Source organism: Mobula hypostoma, chromosome 2, assembly GCF_963921235.1.
Source record: "Mobula hypostoma chromosome 2, sMobHyp1.1, whole genome shotgun sequence".
Taxonomy (NCBI): domain Eukaryota; kingdom Metazoa; phylum Chordata; class Chondrichthyes; order Myliobatiformes; family Myliobatidae; genus Mobula; species Mobula hypostoma.
The window spans coordinates 43,291,989-43,310,895 of NC_086098.1; the positions used below are offsets into that span (position 1 = coordinate 43,291,989).

Sequence of the window (18,907 nt, forward strand, 5' to 3'; positions counted from 1 at the left end):
CCCCCTCTCTGATGGTAGTATTAAGAAGACCTTCCAGGTCAGGGGGTCCTTAATACCACATTTCTGAGGCATTGCCTTTTGAAGATACCCCAAATGCTGGGAAGGCTCATGCCGATGATGGAGTTGGTTTAGTTTGCAACACTCTGCAGTTTTTTTCCAAACCTGTTTAGTGGCTCCTCCATTAAAAATGGCGACGCAATCAGTTAGAATGCTCTCCACAGAATATCAGTAGAAATTTGAGAGAGTTTTTGGTGACATACCAAAGCTCCTCAAACTCCTAATGAAATATAGCCACTGACATACCTTCTTTGTGATTGCATCAATATGTTGGGCCCAAAATAGATCTTCAGAGATATTGACACACAGAAACCTAAAACTGCTCATCCTTTCCACTGCCGATCCCTCAACAAGGACTGGTGTATGTTCCTTTGATTTCTCCTTCTTGAAGTCGATAATCAATTTACTTGTCTTGCTGATTTTGACTGCAAGGTTGTCGCTGTGACACCACTCAATCACCTGATCTATCTCACTCCTGTATGCCTCCTCCTCATGATTGTAGATTCTGTCAACAACGGTTGTGTCATCAAAATTCATAGAAATCTCCCTGGAATTCCCTGCCAGGACTATCTTGCCTAGAAGGATTCCATGAATGAAGTGGTCAGGTGCATGCTTCCTACTCTTAGGAATGTGTGGTGAGGTCCATAAAGAAAACAGCATTCTCCAGTTGCTGCAGGAGTGCTGCTGATGCTGTGCATTGACACCTAAAAGGGCTGACTCAAGCAGTTGCAACACAATGCCGGCAACTGTGAGAAATTCAGCTTAGAGATTTTCGGTTAACACCTGCTATTTCTGAACCAAGGTGGTATTATATGAAGAACTGTGACCATTGCTTTTTAAAGTGTTCAGTCAAATATTGTGATCTTTTGAGCTTCTTAAAGTTGCAATAGGGAAATATGGAATGCTAGTTTGACAGCACCAAAATGGTGCAGTCAAATTTGTAGGCCAAACTTCTAGGTCAATAATTTTTGCAAGAATTTTTCTGAAGAAATCTGAACTAACGATGCTGTTTCATTCTCTGTAGATGCTGCCTGACCTGTGAAGTGTCTCCAATGTTTTTTTTTTGTTTTACAGTAAAACATCATCTGCAGTAATTTGCTTTTAGATTTAAAGGCTATGTTAGGCCAACGATTTGCTGTAATGGAAAGTAGGACAAAGAATTAAAAATGTAAATATTATTGTAACATATATAGATTTTACTGTAAACAAAATGACTACTAAGTGAAGATACTACTTTATCTTTGTACCTTCTGTCCTGCAAATAACACTAGAACAAAAGGATCAACTAAGTCTTTGTTTTCTCCAATGAGTGCCTTTTTCATATTAGCCATTATGCTGGTGTTCATCTTTGGCAGTCCCTCTGCTTTGTAGATCTTGACATAATACCGAGCCCATTGCCTCTCTGGGGGCACTCCTTCGGGAAGCAGCAAGTTCCTATTGATAAACCAAAAATGAATGACAAAGTCACCAACTATTCAGGGCTAATAATGACCATAAATATTGTATTATGGCTTCATCATTACATCTTGAATATTTTACTTCGATTGTTTCACTTTTAAGTCCATTGTTGCAGCGTGACAAATGATGATTATGTTGTCAGAATGGTCCAGACTAACAGCAGATTGTAACTTGTGAGGATTATTAAGGGCAATGTACTGGCAAACATAATACTGGGGAAATCACAATCCATTTCATGACATTAAGGTCACTTACAAAATGCACCATGAAACATTTCAATGCCATTGACTGTTGGTAAATCATGTGTCAAAACAAATTACAAGTGAGCATACTCAACAAAATCTTTGAAAGTTGCACAATATTAAAATGTAATGCTTATTCAAGCACTTAAAAAGGCTCCTGATCACAAAAGTTGACTTTAATCTGACATTTAAAATGGCAATAAGATAATAATGGAATTATTTTATATTTTCTTGTGCAATAGATTGTCAGAAAAAAATTCCCCACGATTATATTCTCAATAATATCACCTCTATATAAATTGTGCAGATCAGATAGCATTCTAGCATGCAAATTCTTTTCAAAATTCAAACAGAAATAAAGTGATCAGATTAGAATTCCATTCTTTCTTGATGGGGCCAAGTGCTGCAGAGAAAATCATATGGATTGTTTGCTGATTGGCCTGCTGAGTATTTCCATAATGACAAATAAAGTTAGACATTCTCCACATTGATAGAAATCACTTTTTTAAATTGAACCATAATTTGCACATGCAGCCCAATCATTTCATTTTTTATTCGAGAAAATAGAGAAACATTAATTTTTAATTAATTTCAAGTCATCTTAATAGAAACACTAAAAATCTTTCAAATTCTTTGGTAAAAGTTTAATTTATTACCCTTCTATGTCATCTTCATCAGTCTCGTTGGATTTATGTGGTGTCTTAATATTATCTCCTTTTCCAACCACAGCAATGTCACACTTTACGTAACCTTTCACCCCAGCAGTGATGTCACCAGGGTCGCAGAGTATCGCCCACTTATGGTAGAACTGATGTTCTGTTTAAACAAGAAAAGTTCACGGTAAGTTTGCAAAGATGGTGATTCAAATCTTGAACATCTTGAATGCTGATTAGGGTGAATAAATATAATTAATATTTTAAGGTTACACTTTGTATTGGGAGCTGAAGTCCAAGGTTACATGTTTCTAACTGGGAGCTGAATGCCCACATTGTATCGGAGGGATAGGAAGGTAGGCAGAAGGGGTGGTGTGGCTTTGTTGGTAAAGAATGGCATCATATCATTAGAAGGATTTGACATAGGATAAGAAGATGTTGAATCCTTGTGGGTTGAGTTAAGAAACTGCAAGGGTAGAAGGACTTGATGGCAGTTATATATATAGGCCTCCAAACAGTAGCTAGATGTGGATCATAGATTACAATGGAAAACAGAAAAGATGTATCAAAAGGGCAATGTTATGGTAGTCATGGGAGACTTCAAAATGGACGTCGACTGGGAAAATCAGGCTGGTAATGGATCTCAAGAGAGTGAGTACATTGAGTGCCTATGAAATGGCTTTTAAGAGCAGTTTGTCATCAGGACTACGAGAGGATCAGCTACACACATAAAAGTTGCTGGTGAACGCAGCAGGCCAGGCAGCATCTCTAGGAAGAGGTGCAGGCGACGTTTCAGGCCGAGACCCTTGGTCAGAGGATCTGCTATACTGGTTTAGGTGTTATGTCATGAACCGGAGGTGATTAGGTAGCTTAAGGTAATAGAACCATTAGGAACCAGTGATCTCAATATGATTGAGTTCAACTTGGAATTTGATAGGGAGAAAGTAAAGTCTGATGTAGCAGTATTTCAGTGTCAGAAAGGAAATTATGGTGGTTTGAGAGAGGAGTTGACCAAAGTAAATTGGAAGGAGATGCTGGCAGGGATGACAGCAGAGCAAAAATGGTGTGAGTTTCTGGGGAAAATGAGGAAGGTGCAGGATAGATGTATTCCAAAAATGAAGAAATACTCAAATGACAAAATAGTACAACCAGGGCTGACAAGAGAATTCAGCAAAAGAGAGGGCATACAACAAAGCAAAAGTTAGTGAGAAGATAAAGGATTGGAAAGCTTTAAAAACCTACAAAGAACAATTAAAAGAGTCATTAGGTGGGAAGAGATGACATATGAAAGCAAGCTAGCAAACAATATCAAAGTGGATAGTCAAAGCTTTTTCTAGTCTGTAAAAAATAAAAGAGAGCTGAGAGTAGATATTGGACCACTAGAAAATGAGGCTGGAGAAAAAAAATAACAGGGGACAAGGAGATGGCAGATGAACTAAGTGAGTATTTTTCATCAGTCTTTTCTGTGGAAGACACTAGCAGTGTGCCAGATGTTGAAGGGCGTGAGAGAAGAGAAGTAAGTGTAGTTACTATTACAAGAGAGAAGGTGCTCAAAAAGCTGAATGACCCAAGGGTACATAAGTCACCTGGACCAGATGAACTGCACCGTAGGGTTCTGAAAGAGGTAGCAGTAGAGATTGTGGAGGCATTAGTAACCTTTCAGAAATCATTGGACTCGAGCATGGTTGGTGCCAGAGGTCTAGAAAATTGCAAATGTCACTCCATTCCTTAAGAAAGGAGAGAGGTAGAAGAAAGTAAATTATAGACCAGTTAGCATGACCTCGGTGGTTGGGACGATGTTGGAGTCAATTGCTAAGGATGAGGTTATGAAGTACTTGGTGACACAGGACAAGATAGGATAAAGTCAGCATGGTTTCCTTAAGGAAAAATCTACCTGATCAACCTGTTGGAATTCTTTGAGGAGATTACAAGTAGGATAGATGACGGAAGATGTAGTGGATGATGCATATTTGGACTTTCAGAAGGCCTTTGACAAGGTGCCACACACGAGGCTGCTGACCAAGTTAAGAACCCATGGTATTACAGGAAAGTTACTAACATGTTTAGAGCATTGGCTGATTGGTAGGAGGCAGCGAGTGGGAATAAAAAGATCCTTTTCTGGTTGGCTGCCAGTGACTAATGGTGTTCTTCAGGGGCTGGTGTTGGGACTGCTCCTTTTTATGCTGTATATCAATGATTTAGATGATGGAATTGTTGGCTTTGTTGCCAAGTTTGCAGATGATATGAAGATTGGTGAAGGTAGTGTTGAGGAAACAGGTAGTATGCAGAAGGACTTAGACAGATTAGGAGAATGGACAAGAAAGTGGCAAATGAAATAAAATGTTGTAAAGTGCATGATCATGCACTTTTGTAAAAGAAATAAATGTGCAGACTATTTTCTAAATGAGGAGAAAATCTAAAAATCTGAGATGCAGAGGGACTTAGGAGTCCTTGTGCTGAACAACTTGAAGGTTAACTTGCAGGTAAAGTCGGTGATGAGGAAGACAAATGCAATATTTACATTCATTTCAGGAGGTCTAGAATACTAGACCAGGGATGTGATGCTGAGACTTTATAAGGCACTGGTGAGGTCTCACCTTGAGTGTTGTGAATGGTTTTGGGCTTCTCATCTAAGAAAAGATGTGTTGGCTTTGGTGAGGGTTCAGTGGAGGTTCACAAGGATGATTCTGGGAATGGAAGGGTTATAATACAAGGAACATTTGATAGTTCTGAGTCTGTATTCGCTGGAATTTAGAAGAATGAAGGGAAATGAATGAAACTTCTGAATGTTGAAAGGCTGAGACATGGTAGATGTGGAAAGGATGTTTCCCATGGTGGGGGAGTCTAGAACAAGAAGGGACAGCTTCAGGAGAGAGGGGTGTTCATTTAAAACAGAGACGCAGAGAAATTTCTTTAACCAGAGGTTGGTCAATTTGTGGAATTTATTACCACAGGCAGCTGTGGAGGCTGGGTTGTTGGGTGTATTTACAGCAGAGCTTGATAGGTTCTTGATTGGACATAGTATCAAAGGTTATAGGGAGAAGGCTGGGAGGTGGGGCTGAAGAGGGGGAAAAAGGGATCAGCCATGATTGAATGGTGGAGCAGACTCGATGGGCCAAATAACCTAATTCTGCTCCTATGTCTTATGGTCTTATTTGCAATGTGTCTTTTATTTATATAAAAAAGAGATTGTCATAGCAGTTCAATGGCCTAAAGCTAGTGCTATTAGTTTGGAAACAAACAAGTTGCCATGTTGATATGAATCCAACTCTCACCATTTTCTGCAGTCGACAGAGTTTCTCAGTAAATATTAACTTTATAGTCAAGACGTAGAAAATCCCTTTGAAGGATAATTCCATGATAGGGAGGGATGGGGTTTGCAAATAAAATGACAGAACTCAATGAAAGCATGCAGAATAAAGGAATATTGGGAAAAGGTTTAGAAAATTTTGTTTGGAGTCGTGTACAAATAGTACCATTATCCAATGGGGGCAGGAGGCTTGCTTGTGTGTTGTAGATTCCATGTAATTCTGTGTGATTACCTGGTTGAGAGTAGATGGTTCCTATATCAAGTTTGAACACGCCTACCAATGTCCCACTTCGCAGGAGGTTCTTGGAATGAATTACCTGCAAAAGAGAGAGAAATTATTTTGATGGATATTCTTTATTCGGACAAGCAATAAACATTGCTTATAATTAGAGTATAATGTGAGGACACCAAGATCTATATTTAACCCATGGCATTAAAAAGGAAAATTATTTGGTTTTATTAATATTAATGTATTTTCATTGTTTCCAGGATATTATAATACTTTTAATTTTGCATCAAGGAATTGTTCCCTGCATTTCCTTCATACTCTGTTTGAAGATTCCTATTTACATGTAACAGCTAAGTTAAAGTTAAAGTCTGTCCCGAGCCTTATAGGTGCTTATGCTGGTTTCCGTGGTGTGAAGTGACTGAGAGTACAAGACTCCCACCCCCCCCCACCCCCCGGATAGGACGCCACTCTATCGCGAGGTTAACCCCCGGCATTTTGCCGGTACCCATTTTCAGCTGGGTGGACCAGAGCACTGTGTGGTTAAGTGCCTTGCTCAAGGACACAACACGCTGCCTCGGCTGGGGCTCGAACTCACAACCTTCAGATTGCTAGTCCAACACCTTAACCGCTTGGCCACATGCCACTACATGTAACAGACAACACACCAATTAAATATAAACAAAATACAATATGTGGCTCATACGTGATTTGTTTATCTGCGTAATATGTTCTTCCACTTGTTTCAAGCTGGCTTCAATTATGCCAGTGCCTATGAAGAATGTGATAACCTGCCTCGATGACTATTGTCCAGTAGCAGTTAGATCTGTGGTGATGAATTACCTTGAGAGGTTGGTGATGAAATATATCCACTCCTGCCTGAGAAGCGACTTGGATCTGCTCCAATTTACCTATCATCACCACAGGTCAACAGCAGATGCCATTTCTTTGGCTTTTCACTCAACCCTGGAACATTTGGACAGCAAAGATGCATACAGAAGATGTTCGCCATTGACCATAGCTCGGCATTCAGTACTATCATCCCCACAAAACTAATCAATAAGCTTTAAGTCCTTGGCCTCAATACCTCCGTGTGTAAGTGGATCCTCAATTTTCTCACTTGCAGACCCAGTCAGTTCGGATTGGCAACAACATCTCCTCCACAATCACCACCAGGACAGGTGCACCACAAGGCTGTGTGCTTAGCCCCTGCTCTACTTACGCTACACTTATGACTGTGTAGCTAGGCACAGCTCTAATACCACATTTAAATTTGCTGATGACACCAGTATTGTTGGTTGAAGCAAAGGTTGTGACAAATCAGCATATAGGAAGGAGAATGAAAATCTGGCTAAGGGATGCCACAATATCAATCTCTCAATCAATGCCAGCAAGGTCAATGAGCTGATTATTGACTTCAGGAAGGGGAAACTGGAGGCACATGAGCCAGTCCTCATCAGGGGATCAGAGGTGGAAAGGTTCAGCAACTTTAAATTCCTTGGTGTTATTGTTGCTGTCCTGCACCCAACACTTAAGTGTCATTATGAAGAAAGCATGGCAGCGCCTCTACTTTCTTAGAAATTTGCAAAAGTTTGGCATGTCATCTAAAACTTTGACAAACTTCTATAGATGTGTGGCAGAAAGGAAATTGACTACTTGTATCATGTTCTAGTATGGAAACACCAATATTCTTGACCAGAAAAGCCTCCAAAAATGGTGGATACAGTCTAGTCCATCACGGGTAAAGCCCTCCCCACCATTGAGTACATCTACATGGAGCACTGTTGCAGGAAAGCAGCATCCATTATCAAGGAACCCATCATCCAGGCCATGGTTTCTTCTTCCTGCTGCCATCAGGAATGTGGTACAGGAGCCTCAGGACCCACACCACTAGTTCAGAAAGTTATTATTCTTCAACCATCAGTCTCTTGAACCAGAAGAGATAACTTCACTCACCCCATCACTGAACTGTTCCAACAATCTGTGGACTCACTTTCAAGGAGTCTTCATCTCATGTTAATTGATATGTATTGCATATATATTTATTTATTATTATTAGTATATCTTTTTTTCTGTATTTGCAGTTTGTTATCTTTTGCACATTGGTTGCTTGTCCGTCCTGTTGGACATGGTTTTTTATTGATTCTATTGTGTTTCTTGCATTTACTGTTAATGCCCACAAAATGATAAATCTCAGGGTTGTATATGATGACATATACGTACTTTGATAATGAACTTACTTTGAATGTTGGCCTCCATCACACTAACTGTCCTCTATTGTGCTACAAGCCCAGGGCTAAGAGATTGCAGTTTATTGCAATTGTATTTAAAATAAAATTTTTAAAAATTTATAAAATTTTCTGGCGGATGCATCATCTCTGATTTGAAGGTACACTTCCCATGAAGAAATGCTCTTAGAATTAAATTAAATCATGACTGATTTCACCAGAATTTGTTAGAAAATAGCTTTCCTAACATAACCTCTGTAGGGTCTATTCTTCATAATAAAGTCACACCCTATTTCTATGTAACAATCAAATTTGAATCATCAGATCCCACTTAAATAGCTTTCACTCAGCAAATCATGCTCAAAGCCCATTTCAGACTCCGGCTTCTGAGGTGGATGCATTGGATTCATCTGTCAAGGTGGTCTTCAAGGACAATGACAGCTTTTGAATGTCAGTTGGAGACTCATGATGAATTAGCTGTGAGAAAATTTAACCCTTCAATAACAAGTTTTCATTATTAAGGACCCTCATCACCCAGTACGTGCCCTCTTCTCATTGTTACCATCAGGAAGGAGGTACAGAAGCCTGAAGACACACCATTATTGACTCAAGAACAGCTTTTCCCCCATTACCATCTGATTTCTAAATGGACATTGAACCCATGAACATTACCTCACTTCTTTATTATTTGTTTTTTTCACAATATAGAAAATATTGAAAAAGGATCAACCAATTACAGTAAGCGCGTGTGTATATATACACACATACACATACACACACTTACTGTAATTGATTGATTTATTTTTTGCTATAGTTATCATTTATTGCATTTTACTGCTGCCACTATGTTAACAAATTTCACGACATATGCTGGTGACATCAAACATCATTCTCATTCTGATTCCGATATCACAACAAACTTAGGAAGAATCTTTTAATGTCAGAGTTAAAAAATACACGTGGACTAAGATGTTAACAGTCCTGTGCTATCGCCAGTGGGATCATCAGTTGATCTGCCACCTGTCTTCAGGAGTTTCGGCCCGCTTATGATCAAGACTCCCTCGAGCTAATTAATTCTTCTGTAATATATCATGCCGTGTTTAGGAGCTTCCCGTAACCCCACCCCCCAGCTTGCTACTCCATTGTAAACTCAATGGGAGCTATTTATCACATCAATACAAGTACAAGAACATCGGATTTTGGAGGAATCTATAATTAACGTTTTACCAGTTTGATTTTGGAAAGGTCTTATATATGCAAAATTCTATACAGAACAAGTAATATGCTGTTATAATATATAAGTGTTCTTACCGAGAGTTTGACTATTTTATCGAACATGACATCTGGAGACACATGGAAGTCAAAGACGAAGTACTGAACACAGAAACAAAAGGATAATGTTATTAGATATCCATTTGGTATTCACTGAACATTGAAAAGAATATCTGTGATATGGTTATACTTAGTTATGGGATGAGCAAGGTCAATTTTAAGTTTATTGTCATTCAAGTATACACGTTTTTACGGATAAACAAAAGTGTTCAGTGATGACATTGAGTTCATGTACTTAGGTTGCTTGTGAGGACCTGGATTACAGTGCAATCTTGATATAATGTGGGTGTCAGAAGGATAACGTTAACACACAATGTAAGGGATCTTTCTGAATTCCCGCAATTATAATTTGTAGATTAAATACCCCAGATAATCTCTAGAATCTATTGCTCCCCTCGTAGTACCGTTGTTGACAGGAAGTCTTCCTCAAACAAGATCTATTATGTTCTACTGCAAATATAACTGGTTCTCTGTGGTTCTGGAATAAAGTGTGCATTGTCTTGGGAGACTGGGACATTCAAAATTGTGATATAATGAGCTGTGTTATCTCAAGTTTGTACTCTTTTATAAATGAACGAAATTGATTAAACTGCAATATATCACTTACTCTTATCATCTAAAACCTATTCCTGATGGATCCCAGCTAAAAATATTTTAAATAAATTCAGAGTTACTTCTAAAGTAAAAACATTTAGCTCAGAAAACAGCTTGGATACTTCATTTAGCCATATATTTTACCAGCAATTTTAGACACTTGGTTATCAATAATATTAAAATAAAAGCAAATTTTTTTACAAGATAGATCAATGAAAGAATGCAACAATGGCAGAACACTATTAATACTCAAGATTTTTCTGTTAATTTAGTAGACACATTTGTGAAAAATTTAATCTGTTGATGGGCTTCATTATGTTCCAGTAACACCAATACCCCCTGCTACAGGATTTTTTTTGCTGGAATTATTTGAAGCAACGTTTTGTTAACCTTTGAAAGTAGATCAAGTTAATATAGTAAATGACACAATCTGCCCACAAATTGTATCTTAAATTCATTTTTTTTTAAAGAAATGTTGAACTAAAATAGGCATTCTTATTATTAAACAAATTAAAAAGCTCTATCAAATGCTTAATGGGGATTTACTTTAGAAACTGTGAAGTGGAATCAAGTGCTTGCGTGAGTTACTATTTCATGAGTTATGTGAGCACAAGTGACTGAAGAAATAGCAAGCAAAAATACTTCACCTCATTGTAGTAGGGACAATTTGTTGACTCCTTCATGCTTGTATATTTCTTCTCATCCCCAATCTCAACACAAACCACTGGATCCATGTTCAATCCCACTAGCTGCCTTGCTTCGATAATTGTAATACTCACCTGAGTAAGAAAATAATGTCAATACAACAGCATTTAAAATCAGTTTGGTACTTTGTAAAAAAAAAAGTGAGGCAAACCGCTAAAGGAACATGGCTATCTCCAGCTAGTTTGAAAATAGTCTCAAGAGGAGGAGGAGAAGATGGCGGCGCAATGCAGCTCGCAGCGGCCACTCCGGAGAATGATATCTGGCATCTGTCAAGTAGGGTGCCGTGCACAATCCTGATTTGATGGAGACGGATGTGAGAGCACGGAGGAACATCTGGAGAAACTTCTGAAATGCCTTCTTCGCGGCCGCTGCTACTGTGTGATCCAGAATCTCCGGAGGGGAAGGCCCCAAATCCTCCGCTTTGCTTGTCGCTCGGTGGCCGGGGTGGGGTCGAAGTGCTTAGCAGAGGATGGTGCTCGGGAGGCTGTGTCGGAGGGGCTGGTCAGAGGCTCGAAGTTTTCGGACGGACTCAGAGTCCGCTGTGATTGGGTGCTTCCAATGCATCGGCAGTTGTCAGCGCCTGGAGGTTTATGGCAGGGAGTTTCTCCTTTTCGCCACCTGCTATCGGGAGTCGATTGGAACTTTGAGACTTTTTTTTACCGTGCTCATGGTCTGCTCTTTATCAAGTTATGGTATTGCTTTGCACTGCTGTAACTATATGTTATAAATTATGTGGTCTTGTCAGTGTTAGTCTTTGGTTTGTCCTGTTTTTTTGTGATATCACTCTGGAGGAACATTGTATCATTTCTTAATGCAGGCATGCATTTCTAAATGACAATAAACAAGGACTGAGTGTCCTCATAATCTAAACCATTCGAAGTGTCGTGCACCATTGTCAGTTCATAGTTTCCGTTTTTAATTTCAATTAGGAAAATATTAGGAAAATGTTCAGTGAATATGTTCTTCAGTATGAAATATTCTCAACACACGCAACACGCTGGAGGAACTCAGCAGGTCGGGCAGCACCCGCGGAAAAGATCGATCGACGTTTCGGGCTGGAAGCCCCGACGAAGGGTTCCGGCCCGAAACGTCGACCGATCTTTTCCATGGATGCTGCCGGACCTGCTGAGTTCCTCCAGAGTGTTGTGGGTTGCTTTGACCCCAGCATCTGCAGATTATTTTGTGTTTTTGAAATATTCTCAATCCAGGACAATAGGCTATACAATAGGTTTGACATTTCTTTTCAATATAATGAAGTGTTCAGCAGACGGTTCTGACAAATGGGATCTATCCTGAATTATTAAATCAGTTACTTTTTCCACAGAGGCCATTTGACCATTCCAAAGGTATTCTTGCATGCTCTGGCTAGTTTTATTTGATACCCATACCAATCCTCTCGTGAAGGTTGAACAAGGCCTAATGCACGATGACAGAAATATTTTATTCTCCAGCATCTTGTTGCTATTAAAAAAATGGAAGAGTGATGAGCCAATGAACTGCCAAAGACTTGTTGCTGGAGGTGAATTTCTTATGCTTGTCACTTACTTAAATCGTTAAATACAAATTGAACTTTTGCCAATTCACCCAAATTAATGTTGCCTAATGTTGCTCTGCTTCTAAAGAGGGATATAAAATCTTTTGTTCGTAGACCAAGAAAATTCTTCCAAATCTAACTGTCAAAGACCTCGAATGATTTTGAATCAAAAATGTTAAAATTATTAACAATTGAAATGCTGAAGATAAAACACATACATTCTCAAAACATTTAAAAAATGTTAATTGAATTAGATCATAAGTATGCAAAGTACCCACAACTTTTCAAGATCTCCCACAGCTGCTTCCTACTGAAATAAATGGTTTTGCTGCTCTTGTGCCAGGTATAACCTGAAGTAAATTCAGCTAGAAGTGACGTTCAAGTCCAAGTTTAATTGCCATTCAACCAGACATGAATACCCATGAATACAGCCAAACAAAACAATGTTACTCTGGTACAAAGGTGCAAAATACAGTTTGAACAGTCACACAAAGCACAAGGCTCATATAACACATGTAAGATATCCGTAAAATACAGTCCAAGAATCCATGAATGGTGTGGTAGTCTGCAGTTGAACACAATATAGTTTGTCTTCTGCTCTGTGAACACCGGGGGGCAGCACCAGCTCCAGCTTGGATGCTGTGCCACACCACCAATGCCTCTCTCCTGGGCGGCTGTAAACAGGTGATCTTGCAGCTTGAGGCCTTTTCCTCACTACAATGGAGGCCAGACAGCCCCCACCCCACCGTCTGCCAATAAACCAGTGAATTGGACTGTAGCATTCCATATTAACAATGCCCAATTGGGTCTTGCGATAACGAGAAACGTGACTTAGATGATAACTCGCTGTTAAACTGCACCCAGCCTTTGTGCACCAACTCCTCTGATGCCTTTCTAATGCAGAGAGCAGCATGATCCACACAAAGTATGGCTCCTTCAGTCTCTCCGCCAATGGCCAACTTGCTGATGGGGTAGACCTGCAGTACTTTAAGTTCTTAATTTTTGAGTAGGGTTTTGCGATCATAAAACATATATTTAAAAAGGACAATAACACCATTGTTTGACTCCATAGAAGTCACTGTGGTTGAATATGCCGCCATCTTACTGCAAGGACAAATGCTGCATATTCAAATTCCTTCATTTGATTCCATGAAGTGGTCTATATCAGTGCACAGTTGGTGAATCACAAACACAGTTGTTAAATCACAAACAGAGACTAAGAAGTGAATTTAGGCATTCTGCATTTACCGGAAGGTAGTGTAATTCATCCATCTGTTAATACCATAAAGTAGCCTTATGACTATTGAATATTCCATTGTCCACTAGCAGCATTAAGATTGTAACAATATCACTGGGTGGATCATTGTCCTTTATTTTCTTCTTCAGATCGACCAAGATTTTGTGGTGCTAAGTGTCTCCTTATGCCCAATTTGAACATGCTGTAAGATGTAACTCTGCAACGTTGGCTTGCACTGCTATCCTGTTATGGGTGTACACAAATGTTGTTTGGCTGTTGATTTACACAGTGCAACTTCACTTGTTATTGGCTTACCATTCTGATGATGTTGCATCATGTGCTGTGCTTTATCTCACAGCACAATCCGTGTCAAATGCACAGCAGAAAATCAGCTATAACTTTCCACTGAGATAAATGGTCATTCTATTCCTATTTTGAAGTGTATAAATGATCATATTTAGCAATTTCTTCTTATTTTAAATTTTATTATGCATTCACAATTGATCTGACTATTTCATAAAACATATTTACATTAGCAAACTTTTTAGAAAGTGTAGTGACTGGAAGAGTGTCACAGGTCATATTCATAAATTTGCTTAACCATAAAAACATGCATTTGATTTAAAAAGCCAATGAAACTTAACAAGTTCTCCTATAATTATATCACAGATACTGTTGTTATATGGATTGTTACGAGAATACACATAAAATTAAGATGTTTGCTGGCCTCGGTTAGCATCAGTGGCATCAGCAGTTGGTCTGCCACCTGCCCTCAGGGGAAGGAGAGATAAGGAACAATGGAGCAGCGTCTGGAGATGTGTAATGAAGGGATGTGGGAGAGAGAGCTGTCTGGAGCCCCTCCCCCCTTTGAGCCCTGAACTGTTTGAAGTGATGGACAGGCGATACCCCAGCAGGGGGATAAAAAGGGACAGGTTCGCTAAGACAGACACACACGCCACCCGAGGTAACGAGACCCTGGAAGCGGTGCGCTTCTCACGAGTGGGTGAGAAGTCCCAGACAACGACAAGGGTGGAAAGGTACGATCAGCGGGAACCCGGTGTGTGTCCGCCCTTGCCTGGGTGCCGGGTTCACTGCAGAGGATCGACCGCATCTGGAGGAGGGGTCACAGTCGGTGGCCTCAGGTGACATCACCAAGGACCTGCCCAAAAAGCTGTTTGTGACCTATCTCGCTGGTCTGTGAGCCATCCTGCTGGTCTGTGAGTGAAGCTGTGCTGAATGATGAGTTGTTCCTATTCTATCTCTCTCTTCCCCCACATTGTCCACCGCCATGGCAACGATTACTGCGAACTGAACTACTAAACTGGACTGAACTTTGAGTCATTTTGAAATTGGTCATTTACCCCTAGACAACGATAGAGCTTGATTGATGCTGTTATCTTAATTCTGTGCACATGTGTGGTTATCATTGTTGAATTGTTGCATTTATTATCCTTTCGATTACTGTGTTGCTTGTTTCTTTAATAAAACTTTCTTAGTTCTAGTACTCCAGACTCCAACTGAGTGATCCATTTCTGCTGGTTTGGCAACCCAGTTACAGGGTACGTAACAGGATCCAGTGAGAATACGTTGAATTTCATAAAATTACTAAATTACTGATCATGTTTATTATTGTTTGGTACTGTGACAAAACTGTCATATCCAGAACTGATCTGATATATTTTCATGCTAATTAAATACAAAGTGAATACTGTATAACTCATTCAAGATTATTTTTAATGACATCTATTGGAATCATGCCTGCCTTTATTAAAGCCCTGAGAAATGAAAACAAATGTTGAATGCATATGTTCCTAAAACCTAGATTAATTGCATAAAGTTTAAATTGAATGTCTTTTTGCAGTGTTGGAATATTGCACTAGATTGAACTGTAACATCAATTCATCAACAATATTCTCTATTAAACATTATGAAATATTTGTATCAACCCATACTGAAACTCTTCTCTCCACTATCTCTAACTGGTAGGTACTGTGGTAACTGCACAATCTAGTATCCGCCTGCTATCAGTTTTGTCCATAAATGTTTGATTTTAATGTCCCCTTTACTGTACAGTTGATGACAATCCAGCCATAAATGTCCTTGCTAAATACAAAAGGACATCAAATGTCATCACTTTGGTGACTGAACTTCAATCCTCAGATTCACAAAAGGTGTGGATGGCAATATGTTTCATTTTCACTGTCCTATCAGTTTGTCTTGTTGTAAATTAATACTTTGATTTACCTGATCCAAGCTATTTAATATTTTAAGCATTTAATTAGCTACCTTCTACCTGAGCTACAGAAACAGAATTATTTATAACCTCTGTGAATGCTCAAGCCTCTTCATACAGTAGCAAACTCTTTTCTTTCTTTTTCCTTTGCTGTTGTACAGAAACCAGAACAATGTAGTAAGTCAAATGCACTTTGTTGAAAAGCTAAATGACTTCAAGAATTTAGCAGAAGCCTTCTTTTATCCCATCACTATGATGGATAATAGAAGCTGGTTTGTGGCTAATGCCCATCTCCAGGAGAACGAAAGGATGATTGCATCAATCGTACTTATGATAAAGATTTAAAAATAACTTCCTATATTCAAAAACACTACTCTGAAATAAATCTCTGAATTTAACCAAAACAGTATCAGTATATTAAGTCTTTGTTGCTCATTACTTTATCTAGTGCAGTATTTTACATTTACCAGCCACATTTCCTCCTCCAACTCCAATCACTCTATTATCTGAAAATTAGAATATGTATTGTATGCTTCAAGCATTTTAAGTATTCCCACTCTTTTCTCTATTAACAGAAGTCTTGTGTCATTGTATCAGAATGTTTTGCTGGGGGGAGGAAGAAAAACAATATCCTTTTTGTCTTAGTGCAGCTGTAGTCATTGTCTGATTCAGTTGACAGAGACATCAGAGCATTGTAATTGGACAATGCTGTGCAAAGATGAGTAATGTAGAATAAAACAAAAAAGAAAATAGAACAATAATCTAGGGCTCATTCTCCTATTTCAGGAATACACAGGAATGGACAATGATAATGAAGTAAATCATAATCTTAGGCTTTATAAGTTTATATACAGCCAGAGTAAACCATTGATAGTGTGTTGATTTCCTGGCCAAGTTAGACTGAATGACCTCCAATTGCTTCAACCAATGCAATGCAATCGCATGAGATTTTTTTTTCTACTTCATTTGGGTGAAGTGGTTAAGAAGGTTTGAGCTTGGTGTCCGGTGGAACTGAGTTATCAATTTCAATCCATCATAACCAGCATTAAGGTCACTTTCAATCTCAGAGATATATTTTGAGAAAAAGTTTGCTCTGAAAAATGAAGGTAGAATCTTATACAACAAAATAAAAGTGATCAAGAAGTCACAGATTAATACTAAAATAAGAAGAATAAATTGGGGCAATTGACAGATATATAAAATCACACTTGACAATGTAAATTACATTAGTAATAGAAGTACTAAGTACACTAGCAGTTCTCCAGTACTATACCAAAGAGAACTGTTTCAACAAATAATATTGGACTCAGAGTAATATGATTGCAACAGAAAGTCTTTTTGAAATAGTATGGAATAAAACCAGCCGATTTCTCTAATGTGTCAAATTATTCAGCTTCACAGACCTTCCAACCAGTCCAATGTACTAAAGAAAGAAAGAAGTCCACTGGAACTTACTTGGTAATCTTGAGGTCTGCCTGCACTGGGTTCCATTTTGATGTCAGGCTTTGATCTGTGAATAAATACATTTTTTTCAAGGGTAGTCAGGAACCAAAATGTTCTTTGATGCACTTTTTTGGTAAAATAGATAAACTGAGACTTTAGTTAAGAGATAATCCATTTGACATCACTATTTATATGAAAATAGTGCGGAATGTTTGGTTTTGGATATGTTGAAGTGTTTGCATACATTTCCTAATGAAGTCCTATCCATTAGAACTTTAGTCCAAGCATTCTCTGGTTTGAATCCTTTTAACATAGATGTTAATTCCCCATCATATTTTGCCCATATAATGACATCGTCAACATGTGCAGAGTTTATAGCTTAGTTAACAGCAGAAATGGATCAAAAATTTACAGTTTATGACCAGACCAACAATAAGTTGAATGAGCAGTATATCATGCTAACAACAATGAAATCTCACAATTTAAAATGTCCCTGGGGATATCCTTTGTAAATGTTGAAAAAGCTGCTATTTTATAAAACTGGTGCTATAAAGTGCAGTTAATCACTGCCATCCACACACCCCTTAATGCCACTGACAAGGGGCTTGAGATTACATAGCCATTCCACCACCCCCTCCCAGGCTCTCACTTCTCACAATCCCTCCCCATCCACTTGACAGCTCCATGGTGGAATGAATGGAGAGATCTTTTTGAGAGTGCTTTTCTATTTCCTGTGGCAAGTTCATGCATAGAGTAGTACAATAAATATCATCACTTTTGCCTATACCATGAGCAGTAGCACATGTACATATCTGGCTTTAGTATGTCTTCAGGGTGTGAAACATAATAATGTTTTTTTTAAAAGCAAAGATGCGCAAGTTTCATGAATTTTATTGACTTCAGATTTAGCACTAGAGGCAACGTTAGCAGACGGCTTTCATACCATAAGCGGGCAAAATCCAATTTCCAGACTGTAACATGTAGAACTTAGAGCAATGGATTACAACTTGTATAAACCCTTACAACTTAGTACAATTATTTCATGCCCTCAACCACTCTGCTTTTCTCTCAATCCCTTTCAGGTTGCTTTAAGGCATCACCTTGTGTAAAAGCTGTCCTTTTGTTCTCTGTCATTTTGTTGGACATTTCTTATTCCAATTTGGCTCCAAGCATCACATAATCTTTTTCTTTATTATTTTCATAATTCCATGGGTGCTGCCTCCTGTTCTTGTGCCAATCTGATTAAGTCACTTATGAAGTATTCCATTTCTATCTGAACTTCATGTGGCCAATCTCTAGTTCATCTCTCCTCTTCCTGAACCCACTGCAATTTGTCTATTGCCAGAATCGGTCTACAGTAGATGCAATCTCCCTGGCTCTCCAATCAGCCTTCGATCACCTGCACAATTGTAATACTTGCGTCAGGCAGCTGCTTATTGACTGCAGCTCAGCCGTCAAAACAATCATACCCTCAGTACTGATCAAAAAGCTCCAAAACCTGGGCCTTTGTACTTCCCTCTGCCACTGGATCCCTGGCTTCTTCACCGGAAGACCACAGTCTGTGCAGATTGGAAATAACATCTCCTCCTCGCTGACAATCAACACTGGTGCACCTCAATGATGTGTACTTAGCCTACTGCTCTACTCTCTCTACG

At 38.9% G+C, this 18,907-nt stretch overlaps 1 protein-coding gene across 1 annotated transcript in view; it reads right to left on the reverse strand.

Moving 5' to 3' along the window:
• Positions 1-18,907, reverse strand: part of otofa (otoferlin a) — a 379,390-nt gene that overhangs the window by 101,810 nt on the left and 258,673 nt on the right. The window contains exons 9-14 of the mRNA XM_063071051.1: positions 17,265-17,319; positions 10,748-10,879; positions 9,486-9,548; positions 5,953-6,037; positions 2,414-2,573; positions 1,305-1,491 (exon numbers count right to left, since the gene is read on the reverse strand). Coding sequence (XP_062927121.1) covers positions 1,305-1,491; positions 2,414-2,573; positions 5,953-6,037; positions 9,486-9,548; positions 10,748-10,879; positions 17,265-17,319 — 682 coding nt within the window. The remainder of the gene's footprint in view (positions 1-1,304; positions 1,492-2,413; positions 2,574-5,952; positions 6,038-9,485; positions 9,549-10,747; positions 10,880-17,264; positions 17,320-18,907) is intronic.